Source organism: Pseudonaja textilis, chromosome 14 (genome assembly GCF_049901715.1).
Source record: "Pseudonaja textilis isolate UNSWEBS1 chromosome 14, rPseTex1.2, whole genome shotgun sequence".
In the NCBI taxonomy this organism is placed as follows: Eukaryota; Metazoa; Chordata; class Lepidosauria; order Squamata; family Elapidae; genus Pseudonaja; species Pseudonaja textilis.
The window spans coordinates 8,163,445-8,187,859 of record NC_142003.1 but is presented as its reverse complement, the minus strand read 5'-3'; the positions used below and the strand labels follow the sequence as shown (position 1 = coordinate 8,187,859).

At 46.6% G+C, this 24,415-nt stretch overlaps 2 protein-coding genes across 3 annotated transcripts in view; one reads left to right on the top strand and one right to left on the bottom strand.

Annotated features, from left to right (window-relative positions):
• IFT140 (intraflagellar transport 140) overlaps positions 1–24,415 on the bottom strand; it is a 76,592-nt gene that overhangs the window by 1,327 nt on the left and 50,850 nt on the right. For both annotated transcript variants that reach the window (XM_087912406.1, XM_087912407.1), the window contains 11 exons: positions 15,200–15,377; positions 11,397–11,587; positions 10,506–10,601; positions 9,762–9,894; positions 8,944–9,087; positions 7,649–7,777; positions 6,805–6,987; positions 5,520–5,726; positions 4,138–4,350; positions 2,537–2,703; positions 1,898–2,039 (listed from right to left, as the gene is read on the bottom strand). In XM_087912406.1, coding sequence (XP_087768532.1) covers positions 1,898–2,039; positions 2,537–2,703; positions 4,138–4,350; positions 5,520–5,726; positions 6,805–6,987; positions 7,649–7,777; positions 8,944–9,087; positions 9,762–9,894; positions 10,506–10,601; positions 11,397–11,587; positions 15,200–15,377 — 1,783 coding nt within the window. The remainder of the gene's footprint in view (positions 1–1,897; positions 2,040–2,536; positions 2,704–4,137; positions 4,351–5,519; positions 5,727–6,804; positions 6,988–7,648; positions 7,778–8,943; positions 9,088–9,761; positions 9,895–10,505; positions 10,602–11,396; positions 11,588–15,199; positions 15,378–24,415) is intronic.
• TMEM204 (transmembrane protein 204) overlaps positions 21,908–24,415 on the top strand; it is a 28,567-nt gene continuing 26,059 nt past the window's right edge. Inside the window, exon 1 of the mRNA XM_026704204.2 lies at positions 21,908–23,386. Within this exon, the coding sequence (XP_026559989.1) occupies positions 23,077–23,386 (310 nt within the window). The 5' untranslated portion in view covers positions 21,908–23,076. The remainder of the gene's footprint in view (positions 23,387–24,415) is intronic.

The window sequence follows — 24,415 nt, the reverse complement described above, 5'->3', positions numbered from 1 at the left end:
TTTTTAAAGTTAAACATCCATGTTCATTTGCAATTAGCACAACTCCATCAAGCAATTTCTCCACAACCTAGAGGCCTTTGTCATGAAGGCGTACGCAAGAACAATCACACAAGCCTTGGTGCAACCTTAATCCATGATCCAGGACAGCCATGGGAATGGGAAAGAGGCGGACCTCGCTGCGCTGGTCTTTTCTACAATTTCTTCCAACTCTCATTCCCAACAAAATAAGGCACACAGCCGTACGCTGAATCTGCTGCGTATTTTAACGCTGTCTCTTCTCCGCTGAAACGCTAGAGAGCACCTGGGGGTTTGAGAAGAGCAGTTCCTTTTGGCCTGGTAATTCTGGCTTCCCTGTTTGAAAGTGGGCCATGCGGACGCTTCCTGCTGGAAGCGTGTGAATCATCTCTTCTCCAGATGGCCCTACATAATTGTTTCCTCTGACTTCCTCTGTCCTAGTCCATCCAGGTGGGGGAGAAGAGGTACCACAATACTGTAGCACAGCGAGGCCTGAATTGATTGTATTTATACACCTCTCCCCAGGTCCTGTCACCAAAGACTGACAGTTATTCAGGATGGACAAGAGACGTGGGGATTCAGAATTTTTTTTAAAAAAAATCTGCAAAAGGCAAATAGGAGAATCTCTTGCATGGTATCTCGAATCTCCCTACTTTTACATAGAGGAAATTAGAAGTACAGGTTGCTTAGTGACTAAAGTTACAATGGATCCTGAAAAAAGCTACTTACGATCCAGATTTAAACTTCTGGTGTCCGTCACAGTGGTGGGATTCCAAAATTTTTACTACCGGTTCTGTGGGTGTGGCTTGATGGGTGTGGCAGGGGAAGGATACTGTAAAATCTCCAGTCAGAGGTGGGATTTGCCGGTTCTCCGAACTACTCAAAATTTCCGCTACCGGTTCTCCAGAACTGGTCAGAACCTGCTGAATATCCATCTCTGGTCCGTCACCTCTCCAATCACCTGACTGTATTTTGAGTGTTCAGCAACTGGTCCACGTTAAGAGTTCCCAGCACCCCATAGTCACCACCGATTTATGACATTTTTCCTTTACACCATGGAGCAAAAAATGACCCATAGCAAACAAGGGGGCTCGCTTAACGACTGCCATGAAAGTCATAAAATTGGGCCTGATCAGGCGGCTACCTGTTTTATGACACCCGCAACTTAACGATGGGTCAATTATGGTCCTAATTCAAGGGCTACCTATAATAGCAGTATATACTTTTTTTTAAAAAAAATGATTGAATAAACATTAAAACAATTGGACACAGTACAACTTTCTGGCAGTTATTTTGCCACACATCCTATAACATAAAAACGGCATATACTTTCCGAGCACTCAAAATTTCAGGCGAATCACTAAAACGTACTGTCCAAACCAACGCCAGGCATAAACAGGAAAATGAAGAATAATCTAGGAATGTTTACATTTTTTAACATAGAGAAGCATTTAATTATCCTCCCGCCAGCATCTGCAGCCGTACAGTTCCATAGCAACGAACAGGGCTGTGGTTCAGTGGTGGGATTCAATTTTTTTTTTAACTACTGGTTCTGTGGGTGTGGCTTGGTGGGCGTGGCAGGGGAAGGATACCGCAAAATCCCCCTTCCCTCCCCACCCCACTTAACCTGCTTTCCAGCTCCATTCTCCTGTGCAGGGCAACCCAAGGAGACCCAGCCAATCAGCTGGGACTCAATGGGAGGCAGAGAAGAGATGGGGTTGGCGGGGCCAGTCAGAGGTGGGATTTACTGGTTCTCCAAACTACTTAAAACTTCCGCCACCGGTTCTCCAGAACTGGTCAGAACCGGCTGAATGCCACCTCTGCTGTGGGCGCTGCTGAATAAGAATCATTGAAGTGGCTTATGGGCCCTGGAGATGCTCACCATCTGGAATTCTTGCATCTGCAAATGATGCTCCACCAGGAATCCCAGAACGTCCCCCAGGCGGATGGTGGTGTCCAGATCCGGTTCTCCCAGGAGCAGTTCGCACTGCCTGATGGCCTCTTTGGGATCCTCGGAGTAAAGCCTGAGAGGGGGAAAAAAACACATAGCAGGAACAAAGAGGATTGGGGGATTGGAGGCTAAAACATACAAAAGAATGTTTGCTGGAATTGGGTATGTCTAGTTTAATGAAAGGAAGGACCAGGGGTGACATGATAGCAGTCTTCCAGTCTCTCAGGGGTTGCCCCAAAGAAGAGAGAGTCAAGCTATTCTCCAAAGCACCTGAGGACAGGATGAGAAGCAACGGGTGGAAACTAATCAAGGAGAGAAGCAACCTAGAACTAAGGAGAAATTTCCTGGCAGTGAGAACAATTAACCAGTGGAACAACTTGCCCTCCAGAAGTTGTGGGGTTGCTCCATCATTGGAGATTTTTAAGATTGTGACCTTCAGCTGAGGACTCCCTGTACTATAAAGCAGCGTTGGGGGCTGGGGGATTCTGGGAGTCGAAGTCCACCCATCTTAAAGATGCCACGGTTGAGGAAACGTTGCTGTAAAGAACTCAGGGGGCTCCTCCTCCTCACCTCCGGGCTTGAATAAACCTCTTCACCAGGGTCATCTTGCTCTGCAAGTGCGCCAGCTTGTTCTCCTGGTCAACTGGGCTCCGCGTCTTTGCCTTGGACATGCACTTGTACGCCTCGGTCAGGGCTCCCAGGGCCTTCTCGTAGTTCTGGAATTCATCCACCTCCACCTGCAAGGAAGGAAAGAGGAGCGGTTGCTTCTTCTGCTTCTCTTGGGGACCGGTTGCCGTTCTGCTAAGCGAAGCGTCGCAAGCTGGCAGCCTGACATCAGTAATGGGGGCGGGGGTGGAGGGAGCAATGTGGAGGGGGAGAGAATGTAGGGAGAGAACTCAAGAGGAATTAAAACGAAGCAGCACTGTCCCATGGGAAGCACCAGCCACCTAAAGGTCATTACGATGATCCAAAGGGGCGTGGCACAAAGACAACACAGTCACATAATTAAGAAGAGTCCCTTTAGTACCTCCAACTTGGCCCTCAATGTCCAGGTTACCTTCCGTTGAAGAAAAAAAACTCTCCCAGAACAGCCTTTGAGTGGAGGAAATTCAGTCCAAAAACAAAGTACATACAAACTGTAACTAAAAATCCACACAAACCAAGCTGAAGGAATTAACTTGACAGGGCAGGAGAAGGAATTGCAGACTTGAAAGCGCAGCAAAACACACAACAGTTGGGAAGACGCCAGGAACCCAGAGAAGCCTTGACAAACAAAGGAAACTCTACGATTTGCTTCCAACAAGTGGCTGTGCGCAAACTCCTCCCCCCCCCCCTTTTTTAATAAAATTTTTATTGGTTTTTAAAACAAACATAAACAAACAAAACATAAAAACATGAGGCCATCTTCCATATATCTTCCATACAGTGTGCCGGTTGGTTTACAAATTGTTTTGTGCTTCCATTTCGTAGTCTTTAATTACAATTACATTGTATATGATCTCATATTTTCAATCCAATATTAAATACGTTGGTATCATTTGACTATACTTTTATTCATTCATGCTTTGGAACACAAACTCCCTTTTTAAACATTGTGTTCCCAGCTGCAGTTAATGAAGGGAATCAGGGCCCTTTCCTTCCCCATAAGCCATGCAACCCACGTTGCTCTCTCCTCCGTTCCTCCCTGGGTGCCCTAGGATGAAGAGGGGGTGGGCCTGGGTCTTCTTCCGAATTCCCTCTCCCTTGCTCTACCTCTCCCCTGCTCGGCCCAGCCGGACTTTGCCCTTCCCCAGTTTCCTCCACAGCCAATGGAGCCACACTCCCACTCCCTGTCAGCTGCTCAGCCTCTGAATCAGATCCTGACAGGGGCATGGCAGTCACACCAAAAGAATACAGAGCCAGCAAGCAAGCGTGAAGATGGACCATTTCCTAAATATTTTGTTAACACCTGATTGGACAATGACTGATAAGCTGGGGTTTGGCCCAGAACAAGGGAAAGTTAACTATATCTTTTGCGCGCGAAAATCTCAGATCCAGCTTTGCCTCTTTGGTAACCACCATGGCTTTAGTAAAGCATCCTTTTGGCTAATCGTGGGCCAGGAGTCTTTCTTCCCTAACTGACCCAAGTTGGGATGGTTGGCATGGAGGATCTGAGGTAGGATCTCACCCACCTGAGCACATGCGTCATAAAAGCCAGCCAAGAGGTCCAGAGCCCTTCCTTTGGTGTAGAAGCTGATGATGTTCTTCATGATCTCTGGATCTTTGCGACAGTCCAGAGTTTGCAGATAATTGGCAGCCATGATGTAAATCTCCCTTTGTCTCGAGACGCCAGCAAAGAACACAATCTTTTCGGTATCGCCGGATTTCAGCAGAGCCCTCATGGCCTACACAACGAAAGGGGTAGAGGGGCATCAAATCCAATCTTCATTACGGTCACAGACCAGTATAAGGGGGTTAGAATTGAGGCCGCTTGTTTTTCAGGAAGCGCGAGCAAGAAGGTAGGATGCAAAGACCTAAAGAGATACTCAGTGTTTCAGTTACGTTTATAAGATGCTACATCTTTCAACCCCTATAAAGCACTTCGTTTAAAGCAAAGTTTATTAAAGAGCCCATATGGCTCTGATACTGTTCAAAAAGTCAAAATCAAACACGATATAGCTTGAGTATGAACGACTAATGAGTGGAACGGCTCGCCTTCAGAAGTTGGGGGCTCTCCATCACTGGAGGTTTTAAGAAGAGATTGGACAGCCAATTGAAATGGTATGGGGTCTCCTGTTTGAGCAGAGGTTGGACTAGAACAGGGGCCACCAACCTTTTGGACCTCAGGGACCACCAAACTCATAATTTTAAATCCCGCGGACCGCTAATATGCATTTTGACTGATGGTGGCTTGCTGACGTTTGTTGAGAAAGTTGGACCCATATTCCAGAGCTGCAGCAGTCACAGGACTGGCCCTTCAGTCATCCTGGAGTAGCTACTCCTCCACCTGGGTGCACCGGCCTCCCATGGACTGGAGGAGCTGCTCCGGGATGACCAAAGGGCCACTCCTGTGACTCCAGCAGCTCTGGAATATGGGACCGACTTTCCCACCAATGTCAGCAAGCCACCCCGGGGCGGATTTCCCTTCCCCGCCATTGGTCTTACCTTCCAGTTCCAGCTCGCGTGGCTCTACTCAAGGTAAGGTTTGCACTCGGCCAAAGGGTGGGGGCGCCAGAGGTTAGGTGGGGCGTGTGGGCGGCGCAGCCTTGTGTTCAAGGATTAATTGTTTTTTTGGGGGGGGACATTGCGCACACCAAAATTTTCCGTCCCGCTGGTTGGTGATCACTAGACTAGAAGACCTCTAACGTCCCTTCTTACTCTGTTATTCTGATGACAACATCTATCCAATACAGACTCCAAGCAGGGGCTTCTTTAGGTCATGTTCTGTCATGACAGTTGAACTGGGTCTAACAATTGAATACCCATATATCGATATCCTGCAGACAGCTCAATTGTGGTCGTAGGTCGAGGACTGTTAAAGGAGCTGAGGGTCTCCTTTCTCCCACCTTCTTACCTTCAGCTTGTTTCCTGCTTGGGTATATTTCTTGGTGGCCATGTGGTAATTGCCCTGCCTCATGCAGCAGTCGGCGATCTGCTCCAGGAGCTCCCGCCGGGAATCCTCTGAGAGTTCCTTGGAGTCCTTTGAAATGGTCATCTTCTCCGCCATCTCTTCAGTGATGGTCAGGTTCTGCATCAGGCAAAGCTGCAGGGCATCCTGGTACTGGGACACAGAGAGAAGGGTGGTAAGAGCCAACTCAGCTAAAACATCTGGTAGGAGGAGAGAATCAAGTTACGCCATGTAGGACATGACCAGGCTGAGCCTGAAGGAGGAGTCAAACACGTCATCAGTCACGAATCCCTGAGCGCCCGCAAAAGTTCCGAGTCCAGCCCACCTTGAATGCCTTTCTTATATCCCACTCATTTCCCTTGACCGCTAGTTGGTCAGCTTCTTGTAGAGCAGGGGTCACCAACCTTTCGTACCTCGGGGACCATTCACTCATAATTTTAAATCCCACAGACCACTAATATGATCTGCCTGATGACCGGCTGTTGTAGAGAACCTAAGCTTGTAATAAATTTATATACATTTGAACTGCCTGAATCCCCTGATGTCCCGGGCGCTTCACACCCAGCTTGGTAAGACCTCCAGCAAGAGAAGGACACCTTAATATGCTCACCAACTTCAATGGCAAGCTTATTTGGTGTAAGCCACCGCTGAAAAGTTGGCGATTTCTAGCACCACCTTGCAGGTTGAGACATGACTGAAAGAAGACTCCGCATCTTTAATCGGTGTAGGATTTTTGGCATGAAGTAACAAAACTGGCATAGGAAAGGGACCAGAAGACCGAAAGAAACAAGGTGTAAAAAAAAAACCAGAAACCCCATTCTTGGTTGACTTTAGACTTTGAATTTCAGACATATGTTTCCATATCTATCTATATCTATATATCTATACCTATCTATATCTCTATCATATCTCTATCTATCTCTATCTAATAATTATATCTCTATCTATATATCTATACCTATCTATATCTCTTATTATATCTATCTCATCTATCTATATCTATATCTGTCTATATCTAATATCTCTAATATCTCTATCTAAAATATCTCTAATATCTCTCTCTCTCTCTCTCTCTCTCTCTCTATCTATCCATCTATCTTATCTATCCATCTGTCTATCCATCTCTCTCTCTCTCTCTCTCTCTCTCTCTCTCTCTCTCTCTCATGTATATCTAATCTATATCTATCCATCCATCTATCCATCCATCTATCCATCCATCTATCTACATTACCTTTTTGGCAGCTAGCAGCAGCTTCACGGCCTTCTCATACTGAGAATGCTTGATGAAGAAATCGGAGCAGCGAGCCAGGAGGGTTGGGTCAGACTTCTCATCCAGATCTTCTGCAACCAGTTGCAAGGCTGCAAATTGCTCGGTGGCGAAGGCCAGCTCCAGAGCCTTGGACAAGTGCCCAGCCTGTCAAGCCAAAAAAAAAAGAGAGAGAGAGAGAGATTTTGAGTTTCTAGCAGCCTCTTATCTTCCTCGAGAAAGTTTCTTCATGGCGATGCGGGATTTGTTTTAGCTTCAATCACTGCTATGTCCAGTTCTGGTCACCATGAGAGCCAAAAAAAAAAAAAAAGAAGATGTTGAGATTCTAGAAAAGAATGCTGAGAAGAGCAACAAGGACCATTAAGGGACTGGAGGCTAAACCCGATGATTAACGGTTGCTGGAATTGGATGCGTCCTGTCTAACTAAGAGAAGGACTTGCGTTGACATGGTAAGAGCCTTCCAATAGTTGAGGGCTGTTGCAGAGAACAGGGGGGTCAACCTATCCTTCAAAGCACCTGAAGGCAGAACAAGAAGCCATGGGTGGAAGCTAATCATGGAGAGAAGCAACCTAGAAATAAGAATAAATTTCCTGATGGTTGGAACAGTTATTTAGTGGAATGGCTTGCCTCCACAAGTTGCGGAAGCTCCAACACTGGAGGTTTTTAAGAAGAGATTGGACAGCTATTTGTCTGAAATGGTATAGGGTCTCCTGCTCAAGCAAGGGGGGGTTGGACTAGAAGACCTCCAAGGTCCCTTCCAACTCTCTTATATTCTATACTCTGCATCCACCCGGGGGTGAAGGAATACCTTGTGGTAGAGCGTCACGGCTTGGTCCATTTGTTCTCCTCTTCCTTCATAGTAGCGGGCAGCCTCTATCATATCTTCTGGGGAACTGAGAAGAGCCAGGTTCATTAACTGGTCGTCCAGCTGGTTTTCCTGGTTTTAAGCAAACAAACAAATCTACTTTCAGTTTTTCCATGGTTAAAAGGCTCTTTCCAGTGTTTTTCTTCTAAAACTGCAACTGTGCTGACGATCTTACTTCAGCTTTCCTTTGCTTTACAGACCTGCAAAGGTCCTACATGGGAGGAATGTCACTCTTTCATCACTGTCCTAACAGTTGCTTAAGAAGCTCGTTGCTAAGTGAGGACCGACTGTAATTTGAGAGTCAGGTGATAAAAGGTCCCGTCCCTTTTCTAGACACCTCGTCACCCTGGCAGAACTCGGGGCTGTAATTTGTCAAAATTTGACAAAAGGAACACGATCCTGTGGCCACCAGCCCAGCTGTTGTGTTTGGTCCTGGTGGCGTCTTCTCAGGACATCTGCTCTGCTGGGCTATGGGCTCAGAAGGGTCTTCAGCCTCATCCGGCGGGTGGAAACCTCTCACCTTTTGATGGAGATTGCTAAGTCGCTACTCCCAGCACAACTCAGAAAGTCTACAATAGTAACCTCGGCAGCTCGGGGATCATTGTGTTGCGGGCCGCCAGAGGCAGTGGAGCTGGTGGCAGACTTGGAGAGTTTGGGGAGGAACATGGGGCAGTCCTGGAGTCTGGGGAAGGCTCTGACGAGGGCTCTGGGTCGGAGGCAGAGATGGGGACAGGGCCATCCAACAGTTATCAGCTGCTTTCGGATTTGGACGTCAGTGAGGCAGAAGAACAGCTGGAGCCTGTTCCCAGTATGCGCATGCACAGAGCTGCCAGAAGAAGGGAACACTTAAGGAACAAGTGTCAACTTGGGAGTAAAGGCTCAGGTGGCTGGTGAATGGCCTCTCCCATACGAAATAAAGAGGAACGAAAGAGTGGTGGTGTTTGCAGGAGACAATTAGTTCCTTTAATGAGTGTGAAGATTTGTTTGTGACTCTCAGAGACTCCTTGCCAAGTATTTCTCGCACAGCATTGCGCTTGGAAGCTATCAGTCTGGCAGCTCTCCAAGCCTGATAAGGTCTGTGGTTGCAATTCCTCTTGAAAGATGGTTTGCCGGGACTTTGCTGGATGTGAAGGAGAGGAATTCACATTAGCCTAATCAAAAGGGGGGTTGTCGGGACGAGGAGCCTGCTTCGTGATTTTGTGAAGCCGAGGTCAGAACACGTTGCAAGTTGCCCGTACCTTACACAAACGGATGGCGTTATTAAACGCTTGAGCCCGGGTGTAGAAGTGCACCGCCTGCTTGATGTCCTCGCGGCTGTCATACTGACGGGCAACGTGATAAGAAGCTGCCCAGTTGCCTGTTGCGTTTGCTATTTCGGCAGCCTGAAGCAAAAAGAGAGACAAAAGCCAGTGCTTTCTCCACTTGGAACCACACACTGGCACCTCTGAGGGAACAACTATGGAGAGTCTCCGTCATCCAGGTCATAGCTGTCCCAAAAGTGCTTTTTTGTTGTTGTTGTTTTTTGTTTTTGTTTTAATTTCTTTTTCTTTTTTTAAATAAACTGGACTTTCTTGGTTTTTTCCCCCTTGAAGACATTTCACCTCTCATCCAAGAAGCTTCTTCAGAACTGAAGAAAGCTTCTTGGATGAGAAGCGAAACGTTTTCAAGGAAAACCCAAGAAAGTCCAGTTGCCTCTGGAAAAAGCACTTTTGGGACTCTGAAAGAGTAGATGGGATCGACTATTTTCCAGGGATCAAGGGATCAAGCTATTCTCCAAAGGACCCAAAGGCCAGACAAGGAATAATGGATGGAAACTGAACAAGGAGAGATTCAACCTGGAAATAAGGAGAAACTTTCTGACCGTGAGAACAATGGGACAGCTTTTCTTCAGAAGTTGTGGGAGCTTCATCCCTGGAGGCTTTCAAGAAGAGACTGAACTGCCATCTGTCAGAAAGGGTGTAGGGTCTCCTGCTTGGGCAGAGGGGCTTGGACTAGATGACCTACAGTACAAGATGCCTTCAAACTCTGTTAATCTGTTAAAAGAAAGCAAACTTACCTTCTGGATGTTACCCAGGAAGCAATGGATACGGACCATGGAAAAATAATCCTGAGCCAGCTCATAATATTTGAAAGCTGCTTCTAAGTCGGCCTGGCCTTCTAGATATTGAGCCCACCATTTCCATAAACCTCTGGAGGAGGAAAAACAAAGGGTGGGAGAGAGGGTGGATATCAATCGATCGATCAATCAATCAGAATCCAGATGGATGACCTCTCCGCAAAGTGTTGAGCTATTCATAGAGAGCAAATCTGGCATTTGGGGAGGAAAGACACGGGTTTAGCAGTTCTAGCTCAACCTCCAGGCAAACCCAGGAAATCCTTGACTTACAGATGTTCATTTAGTGACCAAAGTTACATGGAAAAAGAGGACTTTGCCCCCCCCCCCCAGTTTTTCACACTTAACAACCATTGCAGCATCCCCATGGTCACCAAAAACTTGGACGCTCAGCAATCGGGTGATATTTATGGCTGCAGTGGCCCAAGGACCACATAATCCCCTTCGTCGACCTTCTGAGAGCAAAGCCGGATTCCCTTAACTGCCGTAGTGCAAATTGAACCATCGCAGCGATCCGCTTAACAACGGTGGCCAGAAAGGTGGTAGAAGGGGACAGAAGTCACTTGACGGCTGGTCTCACTTATCCACAGAAAGTCTGGGCTCAATAACGGTGGCCGTAATGTCGAGGATGACCCCGTTAGCAGCAGAGTCAGCTTCTCAAAGAGGATTGGCCAGGCTGACACTCACTTATCTTTCATCCTGTTGACGTAGGACTCCAAGGCCTGCAAATCCTCTGAAAGCATGCGAGGCACTTCAAACTTATGGGTGTCAGACTTCTCATAGCTGTGCGGAAAGAAAAACGGGGTCAGAAAGCCAGGACGACGGGAGGTTAAAAAAAAGCCCAGCTGTTTAGTTTCGTTTCAGGACGAGTATTTACAATGAATGGAGAGTATTTACAGTGAAGGGAAGCTGTTTACAATTCAACCTCCTTGGACTTGTGAGATCTCACACGATCAGCTAGCATTCATCATACATACAAGCACTTTAGCGGTTAAACTGACAGCCAACCCCATTCCTTATTGCCACTGATGGTGTTCCCTAGTGGGTAATGAAACATCTGCAAGGAAACAACCTAGCTCAGAAAGCACCAAGGACCCCAACAATTCTCCTCTTCCTCCTCTATTTCCAACTGGTCCCTGTTCACCCTCCATTCCCAAGAGAGCCACATATTTCTTGTGCTTCAGTCTCCCAAATTAGATTTGATGGATTGAGACCCAACCGTTGAATCCCAAACCAGAGGGGTGAATAACAGAGCGGGATTTATTCTGGAGGATCTATCGTATTTTTCGATGAGGTTACCTAGTTTGGGTAATGAAACGTCTGCAAGGAAGCAACCAAACTCAGAGAGCACCAAGGATCCCCACAGTTCTCTTCCTCAACCTCCTTCTCCTTCCTCTTCTTTGCAAACCCCACCCCCTTCTAGCACTGATGATGTTACCTAGTTGGGTGATGAAACGTCTGCAAGAACGCCACCGGGCTCAGAGAGCACCAAGGACTCCCTTACTCCAGAATGAGTCTGATTGAATCGTAAGTCGGATCTGGATAAGCTCTGGCACATGGCAGCCTGCAAACACTTACTAGGTGATGGCAAAGTTGCGCTCAGCGATGGCTTCCAGGTGCTTGGCGTAATTGTAGTACGTTGTGCGCAGGTGCACTCGGTCCTGGGTCTCGGCTATCTCAATGGCTTTCTGCCACTGGTCTGAAGCCTGGTAGAACTTGTTCAGGAGGTCGTATCGTTGGCATTGCTTGTATAACTGCTCGGCGTCTTCCTGGAAGAGAGACCAGAAAGCTGCGAAGGGAGGGATGCTGCTTTGAATGCAAGCATCATCATCATCTTCATCTTCATCAGTGAATTCCTCGTTCACATGTGCGGGTTTGTCCTCAACTTACAACAGTTCCTGTAGTGACTGTTCCAAGTCCCAAGGCACTGATGCCGTTACCTACTTTGGGTCATGAGACGTCTGCAAGGAACCAACTAAGGTCAGAGAGCACCAAGGACCAGACATGTCAACCCTGAGCCCCAAGATTGCGGAAAAAAAGTGGTCTGGGTGAGAAGTGGCTGGTTACTTTTTACCGTTCTACCATCAAGAGCATTTTGGCACACTGTGTAACGGTGTGGTATGCTGGATGCTCTGCGGTGGATAAGAAGATGCTCCAGAGAGTTATAAACACAGCACAAAAAAAACCATCGGTTGCTCTCTTTCTTCTTTGGAAGAGACTGCGAAGGCCAGACTCCTCTCTAGAACTCCAAAAATCTCCACAAGACCATTCTCATCCTGGACATTCATATTTCAAACTATTACCATCAGCGAGGCGTTATAGCTGTCTTAAAATGAGGACTAATAGATTGAGAAACTGTTTCTTTTCCAGGGCAGTAATTGTCTTGAATCAAACAGTGCATTTGTGATTTATTCCTATTATTATTATTATTTTCATTTTTAAATAGCGGGGTCTCCAACTTTGGCAACTTTAAGCCTGGCGGAGGTTCAACTCCCAGAATTCCCCAGCCAGCAAAGCCACCGAGCTGGCTGCGGAATTCTGGGAGTTGAAGTCCGCCAGGCTTAAAGTTGCCAAGGTTGGAGACCCCGTTGCTCTGTAGTATGATTGCGATGTGGTGTTTGGGGCGCTGTGCTGGAGCAGCTTTCGAATTTCATTGCGTTCATGGGACGCAATGAGAATAAAGGTATTCTCTTCAAATAGTCTCCTTGAAGGACAGAGGAATAAAGGCCCTCTTTCAGGCTCTGCATTCTGACACTTTACAGGGAGTTAATTACAGGAGGAATCTGAGGAGCCGAGTGAGCCTTACACGCCCAAAATAGAATCATTATGACTGTAACAGGATGTTTAAATAAAAGCAAGCGGGGGGAAGCGCTAAGGCATCCAACCTGCAGGTCACTTCAAGAACAAGGGGATGGTCCACATGGCCAGCTCTGGCTTTTCCTTTTCCTTTTCTTTTTTATAACATTTTTTTTCATTTTTACTTTTTACACGTCTTCACGTGAGCAATGTGATTCCAGATTACAACATTTATACATAACCATCCTTACGTTTTCAACTTTCTTACTTAATATCACATCAAGTTATTATCCACTCCACTAATCTTCAAATAAATTTCCACTTCATAGTTCAGTTCATTAATTCAATATCAAAATCATTTCCTCGCGTATATTTCCAATTCTTTATCCCCTTATTTATCTCCATTTTCGGCTTACCACCTGTTTTATTTTACCTTACACATTATTACCTTCATCAACTAACTCAAGACCAACATATAATAAACACTTAAAAAAAAAAACCTACTGAATTAAAGCCCCTGCTATCTCGGAAGCCATTTGCTAGCGGGGTGGGGGTGGCGGAATTGGGGGCTTGGAAACACAGTCGCCCTTGAATGGGACTTTGGATGTCTGACGCTGAAGGAAAGGCTTTGGATCTTGGCTTGTAAAAAGTGTACAGGGATAATAATCAGACTGAGAATAAAAGCCACTGAACGCAGGGTGAAATATCTTTAATATTTATTTATATTTATATTGGCAGGAAAAAAAAACAACCCGGGTGGTCCCTGACTCACAACTGCAATTGAGCCCAACATTTAAGAAGAGATTGGACTGCCGTTTGTCAGAAATGGTGTAGGGTCTCCTGCTTGCATGGGGGGGGGGTTGGACTAGATGACCTCCAAGTTCCCTTCCAATTCCGTTAATGGGTTAATTTCTGCAGCTGAGTGGAAGGGCATTTGGCCCCCATTTTACGACCTATCTTGCCACAGCTGCTAAGTGAATCCCTGCGGTTGTTAAAAGTGAGTAACGCGGTTGTGAAGTGAATCTGGCTTCCCTCATGGACTTGGCTCCTCAGAAGGTCACAAAAGGGAAATCACGTGACCCCACCCCCCACCCCACCCCCGGGACCCTGCAACCATCATAAATATGAGCCACTTGCCAAGTGCCGTGTTTGAATTTCAATCACGTGACCACAGAGAGCATGGCTAGTCTAGGGAAGAGAAGGACCAGGGGAGACAGGATAGCAGTCTTCCAATATTTGAGGGGCTGCCACATGGAGGAGGAAGGGGGTCAAGCTATTTTTCAAGGCACCCAAAGGCCAGACAAGGGATAATGGATGGAAACTGAACAAGGAGAGATTTAACCTGGAAATAAGGAGAAACTTTCTGACAGTGAGAACAATCAACCCATGGAACAACTTGCCCTCAGAGGTTGTGGGAGCGCCATCACTTGAGACCCTCAAGAAGAGATTGGACTGCCATTTGTCAGAAATGGTGTAGGGCAGTGGTCGCCAACTGGTGGGCCGTGAGAAAATTTTGGTGGGCTGCAGAGAAAGACCTCCCCCAAAGCAATTAATCCAGGCTGCGCAGAAACACAAGGCTGCGCCCACCCACATTGCCCATGGGAACCCTTCCTGCCCATTCACTCCTTACCCGACAAACTTGCCTGCTAAATTGCTATTTTTCCGACCATCAGCTGTTCTGCTGTGCTGAGAGATTTAGATTAGCTAGGAATTGGATTTCTTGCTTTCTAGCTAGTCTTTAGATCTTCGGCTCTGCTTTTAAGCACAGCCGAACCTCCCTTAGGACTCAAGTTTCTATTATTCAGTGCAGACTCACGGCCAGCAAATTTTGATAGACTGAGCTAGCTGATGGCAGATAGCTAGATCACTGAATGATTCTGTCAGCAACTCAATCTGCCTGCCTGCTTTGCCTGATTTTGGGTAAAAGTTGCTCTTTTTTTATAAAAAGTTCAATATTTATACAAATATTTATAATATTTACATACAAGCCATGCCCAACCAGTCACATGACCACCAAGCCACACCCACAAATTAGGCCACGTCCACAGAACCAGTTAGTGGTTCCTGGGATTTAAAATTGTGAGTTTGGTGGTCCCTGAGGTCCAAAAGGTTGGCGACCTCTGGTGTAGAGTCTCTCGCTTTGGCAGCGGGTTGGACTAGATGACCTATAAGGTCCCTTCCAACTCTTGATTATTTATTAAATCTCTTAAATTGAGAGCCTGCCACCATAGTAAGTGTGAAAAACCTCCATAAGCCTCTTTTTGTTTTTTCAGTGTCCTCGTAAAACTTCAAATGGTAACGAAGCAACTGGATGTAAAAGCCAACCTTTTTATTTTAGTGGTCAAGTGTCCAAATTTTGATTGAGATGGTCATAAGATGGTCAACAGTCATAAGTTTGAAAAACGGCTATACGTCTCTTTTTTCAGTGCTGCTGCAACTTCAGTCCCTAAATGAAGGGCTGTAAGTTGAGGACTACATGTATGGCAAGCTTGCCTGGAGACACTTTGGATAGTGAAACGGACGGCAGATAAAATCAGTCGACCAATCAAGTAAAGAAACAATGGGAGGAAAGTCTTTCCACTCACCAGCATGCCCAACTGAGCCGCTAGCATGGCCACCCGGGCTTCCTTTTCTGGCTCTTGTTCAGCATCCCGCAACGCCTTGGCTCCCCGCGCATGGCCCATGTTCCCCAGGCAGACTTTGGCAACATCCAGCCTCTGGGTCTTCATGCACATGCGGGCCATGTTCTCCCAGACGGCTTCGCTGCAGAATACAAGAAGAAGAAGAAGAAGGGAGATAGTCCCCGATCAGATCCTGAAGGCCTTCGAGAACATGGAGGTGTGAACTGGCCTTTCTGCAGGAGAAAAGACCTCTTTAGGGACCATAGCTTAAGACTGATGTGCACCTGGCCTTTGGAGCTTCACGCACATGGGGACCATGTTAGCTTCACTACAGAATGCAAGAAGGCACATGGTTCAAGTCAAGCTATGAAGACTTTCAAGAACACGGAGGTGTGAACTGGCTCTTCTACTGGAGGCAAAACCTTGTTTGTTTGGTTTTTTTGACAAGACCTTGTTGATGATCCAAACTCTGTCAAGGACCTTGGAGTACTCATCTCTAATGATCTAAGTGCTAGAGCCCACTGTAACTACATAGCCAAAAAGGCATTAAGAGTTGTTAACCTAATCCTGCATAGCTTTTTCTCAGGTAATATCACACTACTAACTACGGCATACAAAACATTTGCTAGACCAATACTTGAATACAGCTCATCAGTCTGGAACCCGCATTACGTATCTGATATTGACACAGTTGAGAAAGTCCAGAAATATTTCACAAGAAGAGTTCTCCACTCCTCTACTCGTTGCAGAAGACCTTATGCCACCAGACTTGAAATTCTAGACCTAGAAAACCTAGAACTAGGCCGCCTTCGGTCCGATCTAAGTATAGTATATAAAATCATACATTGCAATGTCCTACCTGTCAATGAACACTTCAGCTTTAATCATAACAACACAAGAGCACACAATAGATACAAACTCAAGGTAAACCACACCAAACTTGACTGCAGAAAATACGACTTCAGCAACAGAGTGGTCAATGTCTGGAATACTCTACCTGACTCTGTGGTTTCTTCCCCAAACCCCAAAAACTTTAATTTTAGACGGTCTCCTATTGACCTCACCCCTTTCCTAAGAGGTCTGTAGGGGGCGTGCATAAGTGCACCAACGTGCCTACTGTCCCTGTCCTATTGTTTCTTTTATATATTTTTTATTTTTCTTATATGTATCCATGTATTCATAACTATGTTTTTACTTATACCTATTATCTTGTAAGCAATTGACAAAACTAATAAAATAAAATAAAAATAAATAAAACCTCTTGTCTCTTTAGAAATCTTACCTCAGAGCAGTAGTCTCCTAACGTAGCAACGTGAAGACTTGTGGGCAGCATGACTGGCTGAGGAATTCTGGGAATTGAAGGCCACAAGTCTCAAAGTTGCCAAATTTGAGGAGCCCTGCCTTTGAGGGGTGTCCAGAACCAAGGCAGAAGGTCAAAGACCTAATAGTAAAACTCAACGGATCTAACTGAGCCAGGCTAGCTTGTTACATTGGCTTCAGTTGAGTCTGTCCCGAGTAGGACCAAAGACTGAATCCAACTTCTGAACTTTCTTTTTTTTTTTTAATCTTCAACAGGCTCTCTTTTCATTGCCCAGGCTCAACAAAGGATGGTTGTGTTCACTCAGATATGACTCAGATATTGAGAGAGAGAGAGAGAGAGAGGGAGGGAGGGGGAGGGAGGGAGGGAGGAACAGGGGGAGAAAAAGAGAGAGAGAGAGAGAGAGGAGAGAGGGAAAGAAAAGGAGAAAGAGAAAAGGAGAGAGAAAAGGAGAGAGAGAAAAGGAGAGAGAGAGAGAAAGGAGAGAGAGAGAAAGGAGAGAGAGAAAAGGAGAGACAGACAAAAGGGGAGAGAGAAAGAGAAAAGGAGAGAAAAGGAGAGGAGAGAAAAGGAGAGAGAGAGAGAGAAAGGAGAGAGAGAAAAGGAGAGACAGACAAAAGGGGAGAGAGAAAGAGAGAAGGAGAGAGAGGGGGAAAGAAAAGGAAAGAGAAAGAGAAAAGGAGAGAAAAGGAAAGGAGAGAAAAGGAGAGAGAAAGAAAGAAAAGGAGAAAGAAAGAAAAGGAAGAGAGAAAAGGAGAAAGAAAAGGAGAGAGTGAGAGAAGGAGAGAGAAAAGGAGAGAGAGAGAAAAGGAGAGAGAGACAAAAGGGGAGAGAGAGAGAGAAAGGAGAGAGAAAAGGAGAAAGAAAAGGAGAGAGTGAGAGAAGGAGAGAGAAAAGGAGAGAGAGAGAAAAGGAGACAGAAAGAAAAGGAGAGAGTGAGAGAAAAGGAGAGAGAAAATGAGAGTGAGAGAAAAGGAGAGAGAAAATGAGAGAGAGAAAAGGAGAAAGAAAAGGAGAGAGAGAGAGAGAGAGAGAAAAGGAGAGAGAGGGGGAAAAAAGGAGAAAAGAAGAGAGAAAGAAAAGGAAAGAGAGAGAAGGAGAGAGAAAGAGAGAGGGAGAGAGAGAGAGAAGTAAAGCCATAAACCGTCCAACCCTTCCCCCTCTATCGAACTCGGAGAATTTCCTGAGTTTATCTTTGGAACTCTACCTCACATCTGTCCTTCATCAACTCCAGCTCGCTGTTCTAATGAAGACCAGATGCCGTGGAGGAAGGGCGCACAGGGCTCTCTTTTGTTCTGTCTTCAAAGAAGAGCAAGGCGACCCTCTTGCCGTAGGAATTCTGCCTCTCGACGTGCAAAACCGACCCGTCAAATGGAACCACGTGCGCCCCCCGATGCCTCAGGAGAGCTGCCCAAAGTTTGGAATCCACGAAACCAGGGTTCCTCTCAAGCTTGAAGATGGGGTGGAGGTTAAACTCCCAGAATGGCCCTGGGCAGAAATGCTCAACGTATTCCGTGCCTTCTCGAGAGCCAGGACTCTCCGCGTTCGCTTCCTTGGTTAAGCGACAAAGCAAGGGCTGGAGTTGGAGGTTCTCCAGGGGTCCGCGGTTCTTCTGAAGTGGCATCTACAGGGAACCAAATCCCGTCGCTTTAGGCTGAACATACAAACCTTTTATTCTAGGGTGAGCGGCCGATGTTTTGCTTGCCTAATCCATGAAGGGGGAAAAAAGGACTTTACAGGCAGTCAACGTGTGGCCGTTCGTTTAGCAAACTTTCAAAGTTACGATGGCAATGGAAAAGAAAAAAAAAAGGGAAGTTGCAACCAGTCCTCGCAATTATGACCGTTGCAGCATCTCTGCGGTCACATGATCCACATTTGGGCACTTGGCAATCCAGTACATATTTATGACAGTTCATTTATTTATTTAATTTATTTTTGTCAATTGTTTACAAGAGAATAGGTATAAGTAAAAACATAGTTATGAATACATATAAGAAAAAGAAAAAATAAAATAAAAGAAACAATAGGACAGGGATGGTAGGCACGTTGGTGCGCTTATGCACGCCCCCTACAGACCTCTTAGGAAAGGGGTGGGGTCAATAGTAGACTGTCTAAGGTTAAAGTTTTTTGGGGTTTGGGGAAGAAACCACAGAGTTTTGCAGTGTCCCTTGGTCATGTGATCGCCGTGCTGGCAGGGGAATTCTGGGAGTTGAAGTCAACCCATCTTTAAGCTTCACTTAAGACTTTCAAGAAGAGATTGGACTCCCATCTATCAGAAATGGTGTAGGGTCTCCTGCTTGGGCAGAGGGTTGGACTAGATAACCTACAAGGTCCCTTCCAACTCTGATTATCTGTTAAGCTGCCAAAGGCTGAGAGAAAAACTGCCCCAACACAGTGGTGGGATACATTTTTTTTTTTACTGCTGGTTCCATGCACGTGGCATGGCTTGGTGGGCGTGGCTTGGTGGGCGTGGCAGGGGAAGGATATACTGCAATATCCCCCTTCCTTCCCCACCCAATAACCTGCTTTCCAGCTCTGTTCTCCTGTGCAGGGCAACCAAAGGAGACCCAGGCGATCAGCTGTGAGTGTGGCTTGGTGGGTGTGGCATTCTGTGGGCATGGCTTGGTGGATTTGTGGGCATGGCTTGGTGGGCGTGGCAGGGGAAGGTTACTGCAAAATCTGCATTCCCTCTGCACCTGTTGAACATCCGCCCCATTAACCTGCTTTCCAGCTCCGTTCTCCTGTGCAGGGCAACCAAAGAAGACCCAGCCAATCAGCCAGGACTCGGGAGGCGGAGAATAGATGGGGGCGGGGCCAGTCACAGGTGGGATTTGCCGGTTCTCCAAACTACTCAAAATTTCCACCACCGGTTCTCCAGAACTGGTCAGAACCTGCTGGATACCACCTCTGCCCTAACCTGTTGAACATCCGCCTTCCTGAATTCCTGGCCAAAGGCCCGATCTCACTATCACCACGATGCTGGCGAGACATTTTGAGAATTGCAGTTTGAACACATCTGGAAAGGAGTGGGTTGAGGAGAACTTAATAATAAAAAGTAGGACACTTCTAGATTTTCAAAAGGATTGGTCCTTGGTCTTCTTGGCGTGGGACCTTGGGACACTTGCAACCGTCATAAATAGAGGCTGGTGGCCAAGCATTTGAGTTTTGATTGTGGGGAAACTGCAATGGTTAGAAGTGTGTAAAATGGTCGTAAGTCACTTTTTTTTCCACTGCTGCTGTAACTTTGAACGGTCCCTAAATGAACGGCTGTAAGTCAAGGACAGAGGACTCTGGGACCTGAATGGTAACTCACTGTCAGCGCTCAAGGTTTCCATTCGCAGAATCATCATCAGAATTGTTTGACGTGCAAAGAGAACTAAACGTTTTTCTGTAAAGCGAAACAGGACAAACAACTTTGTCCCAAACCCACCTGTTTCCCTCGAGGGGAAGACAGGAACAAGAGAAGGAAAGGACTCGTCCTGTCGGCTGACCAGCAGGATGGAAGACATACCGAAGACCTCTTCGGTGGACTTCAAGGCCTAAGCCTTATTCCCGACCGGTCCCTATTCCATCCCTCTGTTCCCAGAAATGGAAAGAAGAAGAAGAAGAAGAAGAAGAAGAAGGAGAAGGAGAAGGAGAAGGAGAAGGAGAAGGAGAAGGAGAAGGAGAAGGAGAAGGAGAAGGAGAAGGAGAAGGAGAAGAAGAAGAAGAAGAAGAAGAAGAAGAAGAAGAAGAAGAAGAAGAAGAAGAAGAAGAAGAAGAAGAAGAAGAAGAAGAAGAAGAAGAAGAAGAAGAAGAAGAAGAAGAAGAAGAAGAAGAAGAAGAAGAAGAAGAAGAAGAAGAAGGCCCACAAAACCTTAATTGGCAGGTCTTTGCCTGAAGAGTAGCTGGAAATGACGCCCAGGGAGCCTCTGCAAGACTGCTGCTTCTACAAACCATCAGCTTTGTCGTATGAAATTTATTCAGTTATATCCCCATGTTTATTTTTTTTTATAAGTAACTCAAAGGCTCCTTCCTCCTCCTATTTTTCCCACAACAACCCTGTAAGGTGGGCTGGGCTGAGAGAGAGAGAATGACAAAGCCACCTATCTGGTTTTCATCGCTATCTCTCTCTCTCTCTCTCTCTCTTCCGCTCTCTTCTTTCTTCTCTTTCCTTCTTTTCTCCCTCTCCCTCCCTCCCTCCCTCTTTCTCTTTCTTCTCTCTCTCTTCTCTCTCTCTCTCTCTCTTCCTCTCTTCTTTTTTCTTTATTTTTTCTTTCTCTCTCTCTCTCCCACTCTCTGTCTTTCTTTCTTTCTCTCCCTCTCCCTCCCTTCCTTCCTCTTTTTTCTTTATTTTTTCTTTCTCTCTCTCTCTCCCGCTCTCTATCTTTCTTTCTTTCTCTCCCTCTCCCTCCCTCTCTCTTTCTCTCTCTCTCTCTCTCTTCCTCTTTTTTCTTTATTTTTTCTTTCTTTCTCTCTCTCTCTCGGTCTTGCTCTCTCCCTCTCCCTCCCCCCTCTCTCCTTATGAAATGCTAAATTTTTCCTAGACCTGTAATCCTACTGGATCCTTCCATCTCATCCAACAAACTATTGCAGAAAAATAGAAACAATTCTGATTGTTTTTGTTGAAGCAAGCAAAAGAAAAAAAAACAAAACCAAAAATATTTTCCAATATTTAGCACTGAACTAAGAGAGTGCCTGGCAAGAGAGCCACATATTTCTTGTGCTTCAGTCTCCCAAATTAGATTTGATGGATTGAGACCCAACTGTTGAATCCCAAACCAGAGGGATTAACAACAGAGTGGGGTCTATTTTGGAGGATCTATCCATTATTATTATTATTTTTTTGATGAGGTTACCTAGTTTGGGTGATGAAACGTCTGCAAGGAAGCAACCAAACTCAGAGAGCACCAAGGACCCCACAGTTCTCTTCCTCAACCTCTTTCTCCTTCTCTCCTTCCTCCTCTTTGCAAATCCCTCTCCTTTCTAGCACTGATGATGTTACCTAATTGGATAATGAAACGTCTGCAAAAAAAACAAAAACCCAGCAAGCTCAGAGAGTACCAAGGACCCCACTGGTCTCTCCTCCTCCTCCTCTCCTCCCTCCTCTTTGCAAACCCTAACCTGTTACAGCACTGATGATGTTACCTCGTTAGGGTAATGAAACGTCTGCAAGAAAACCACCAAGCTCAGACAGCACCAAGGACCCCACCAAGATCTATGTCCTTCTACGATATCCTTCCTTGAGCGTTCCAATATCATAATAACGATTCTTCCTAATGCAAGTATTACCGAATGAATTTTTTGCTTTCTGGGAAGCAAGGGAGGGGGAAGAGGAGGACAGCAAAGGAATGAGGTGGGAGGGATGGAAGTGAGGAGGGGGTGGAGAGAGAGAGAGAGAGAGAGAGAGAGAGAGAGAGAGAGAGAGAGAGAGAGAGAGAGAGAGAGAGAGACCGGGACTTTAGAAGTCTGTCTTTGACTTTTCCTTTCAGGAAACATATCCTGTTCACATCGGACGGCCGTGGCAGTGGCTCTTGTCGGTCTGCAGTCGGCTACGCCCTGAGGTTTTTTCACCAAAACCAGCCGCACAAACAACCGTTTCCTTTGCGTGGAGAGATAGGAGGGGGAAACCAAACTTCCTCGCAGCAAAGGATTCTGTTTTCCTGCTTTGCCAGTTTGCGGGCTCCCGTCATCGAGGGAAGAGCAGCAGCGGTGGATGCGAGACCCTGGGAACACAGACTCCAGTCTTGCAGGACTCCTTGGGGATGCAATCATTATTTTTGTTTTATTTTTTATTTTGGCCCTCTCTGGGATTTGCTTGGGGCACGAAGCGCTGAAGCCGAGGGCCCTCTTGGAGCCGTTCTGAAATTCGGGGGGCAGCAAAACCGAGATCTCTTGATGCCTCTTATGCAGGTCTTTCTCATCAGAATATCAGAATAAACTGGAGTTGGAAGGGACTTTGGAGGTCTTCTAGTCCAATCCCTACTCCAACAGGAGACCCTATACCATTTGGCTGTCCAATCTCCCAGCTTCTTCTCACGGCCCGTGCTACAGAAGTCTGCCTTTAGGGGCATAGTTTTTTTTTGTGGGGGTGGGGGGTGGGGAGACCCTCAGCTGTCCGTGAACACAACTCGATCGGCGTAGACCCTGCCTACGTCGACCCTTTGCCAGTTGGGTTTCGGAAAGAATGCGCCTCCTCAACGTTCAACTCTACACCAGCTTGGTCCTGCTCAAAGGGGAGGAAGGAGGATAAAGCAAGCCCCCCCCCCGCAAAGGAAGACAAGCAATCTGGACGCCTGGTTCTTGCCTTTCCTTCGCATGGAGTTCTCCGCTCTGCCTTGTGGCTCTTTGGGCAGCCAGGACCTTCCCAGCAGCTGACTTGGAGAATGAATGGCGATGTACTCTAACCATCCCTAACGTTCTCCTCTTCCACCGAACGGAGCGAAGTCAATGCGCTGCAGCTGATTGGGGGTGTGTGTGCGTGTGTGTGGTGTGTGAAACGCGTGCGGATCTTCTACCGAGAGTGGCTGGGTGACCCTCAGATATGACAGTCCAGAAATTGGTCGCCACAGCCGTGTTGGTCGCTCTGGTGTCCCTCGTTCTCAACAACGCGGCCGCCTTTACCCCCAACTGGGTGTACCAGACCTTGGAGGATGGGCGGAAACGCAGCGTGGGGCTGTGGAAGATGTGCTGGCTGGCAGAGAAGGGGAAAGGAGGGGTGGGCGCAGGTGCCAAGCACGGGCAAGGGGTGGAGCAGCAGCAACAGCAGCAGCAGCAGCAGCAGCACGAGTGTGAAGCCTTGAGTTGGGGTTCGGAGCCAGCTGGTTTCCAGGAGTCCCGAAATACTGTCAAATGTAAGTCTCGTTTCTCCTTCTCCCTCTTGACTTGGTCTTAAGAATGGTCTGGGATGCACGTCACGCAGGCGCCTTTCCAAAAATGGCACCTTTGGGGACCACCGTGACTTGGCTGATTGAGCATCTCTAAAGACCTTGGGTCTGTTATGCAGAAAGCTTGGCTAAGGTAGTGACAGCTGAAAAATTGGAAGGCGGACTGCGAAATATTTGCTCCCATCGGGGTTCTATCTGGAAAGGGCTGAAGGCAGAAGCCTTGCTTTCTTCTCAGAATGGAGCGAGAAAGATATTTGGGGGGCAAAGGAAAAGAAATTGGGTCCAGAAAAAAAAAAATAACACAATTGGGCTACAGGAGATGGAGAAAGGTGCAGAAAATGCAGGAGGCAGAGTAAAAGCCGTATTCAAAGCTAGATAAAATGAACAGGTTTGCAAGCAAGTCCGGCATCTGTTTTGACTTCTACGCCATCTGCAATGGGTGTAACATTTGCTTGTAGTAGCTCATCCCTGCACTGGTCCAAGGATTAGACTAGAGTCGGGCTCTCAACCTTGTCCACTCTAAGATGCATGGACTTTAGCTGCCAGAAGGTTCCCCAAGCATTTCCCTGCTTGGAAATTCTGGGAGCTGAAGTCCAACCCAACTTAAAAGTCGACAAGATTTGAGAAACAGCAGACTAAAAGGATCCCGTGATTTCTATGATGTTGGCTGTTTTCCTTTTAGGCTTGCAATCCAAATGTAGCACTGTTAAGATGGGTACCATGGAGACAAGATGAAATCTCTGTGTGATCTTCCCACTTCGTGCCCCGGTCCAAACAAACTCTTGGTTAGAAAGCAAACGTGGTTAAAGAACTCTCCTTGCAAAATCTTCCTGGCGGGAGACGATAAAAGGAATCATTTTTGCATGGAAAAAAAAGAAGAGAGAACCACCAGTTACGAAACTCTTCCCTCCTGACCCCCTTTTGTAAATCTGCTGCAGGCGACGGAGTTCTCAACTGTTCATTAATTCTTAAAAAAAAAAAAAAAAGGAAGCTAGA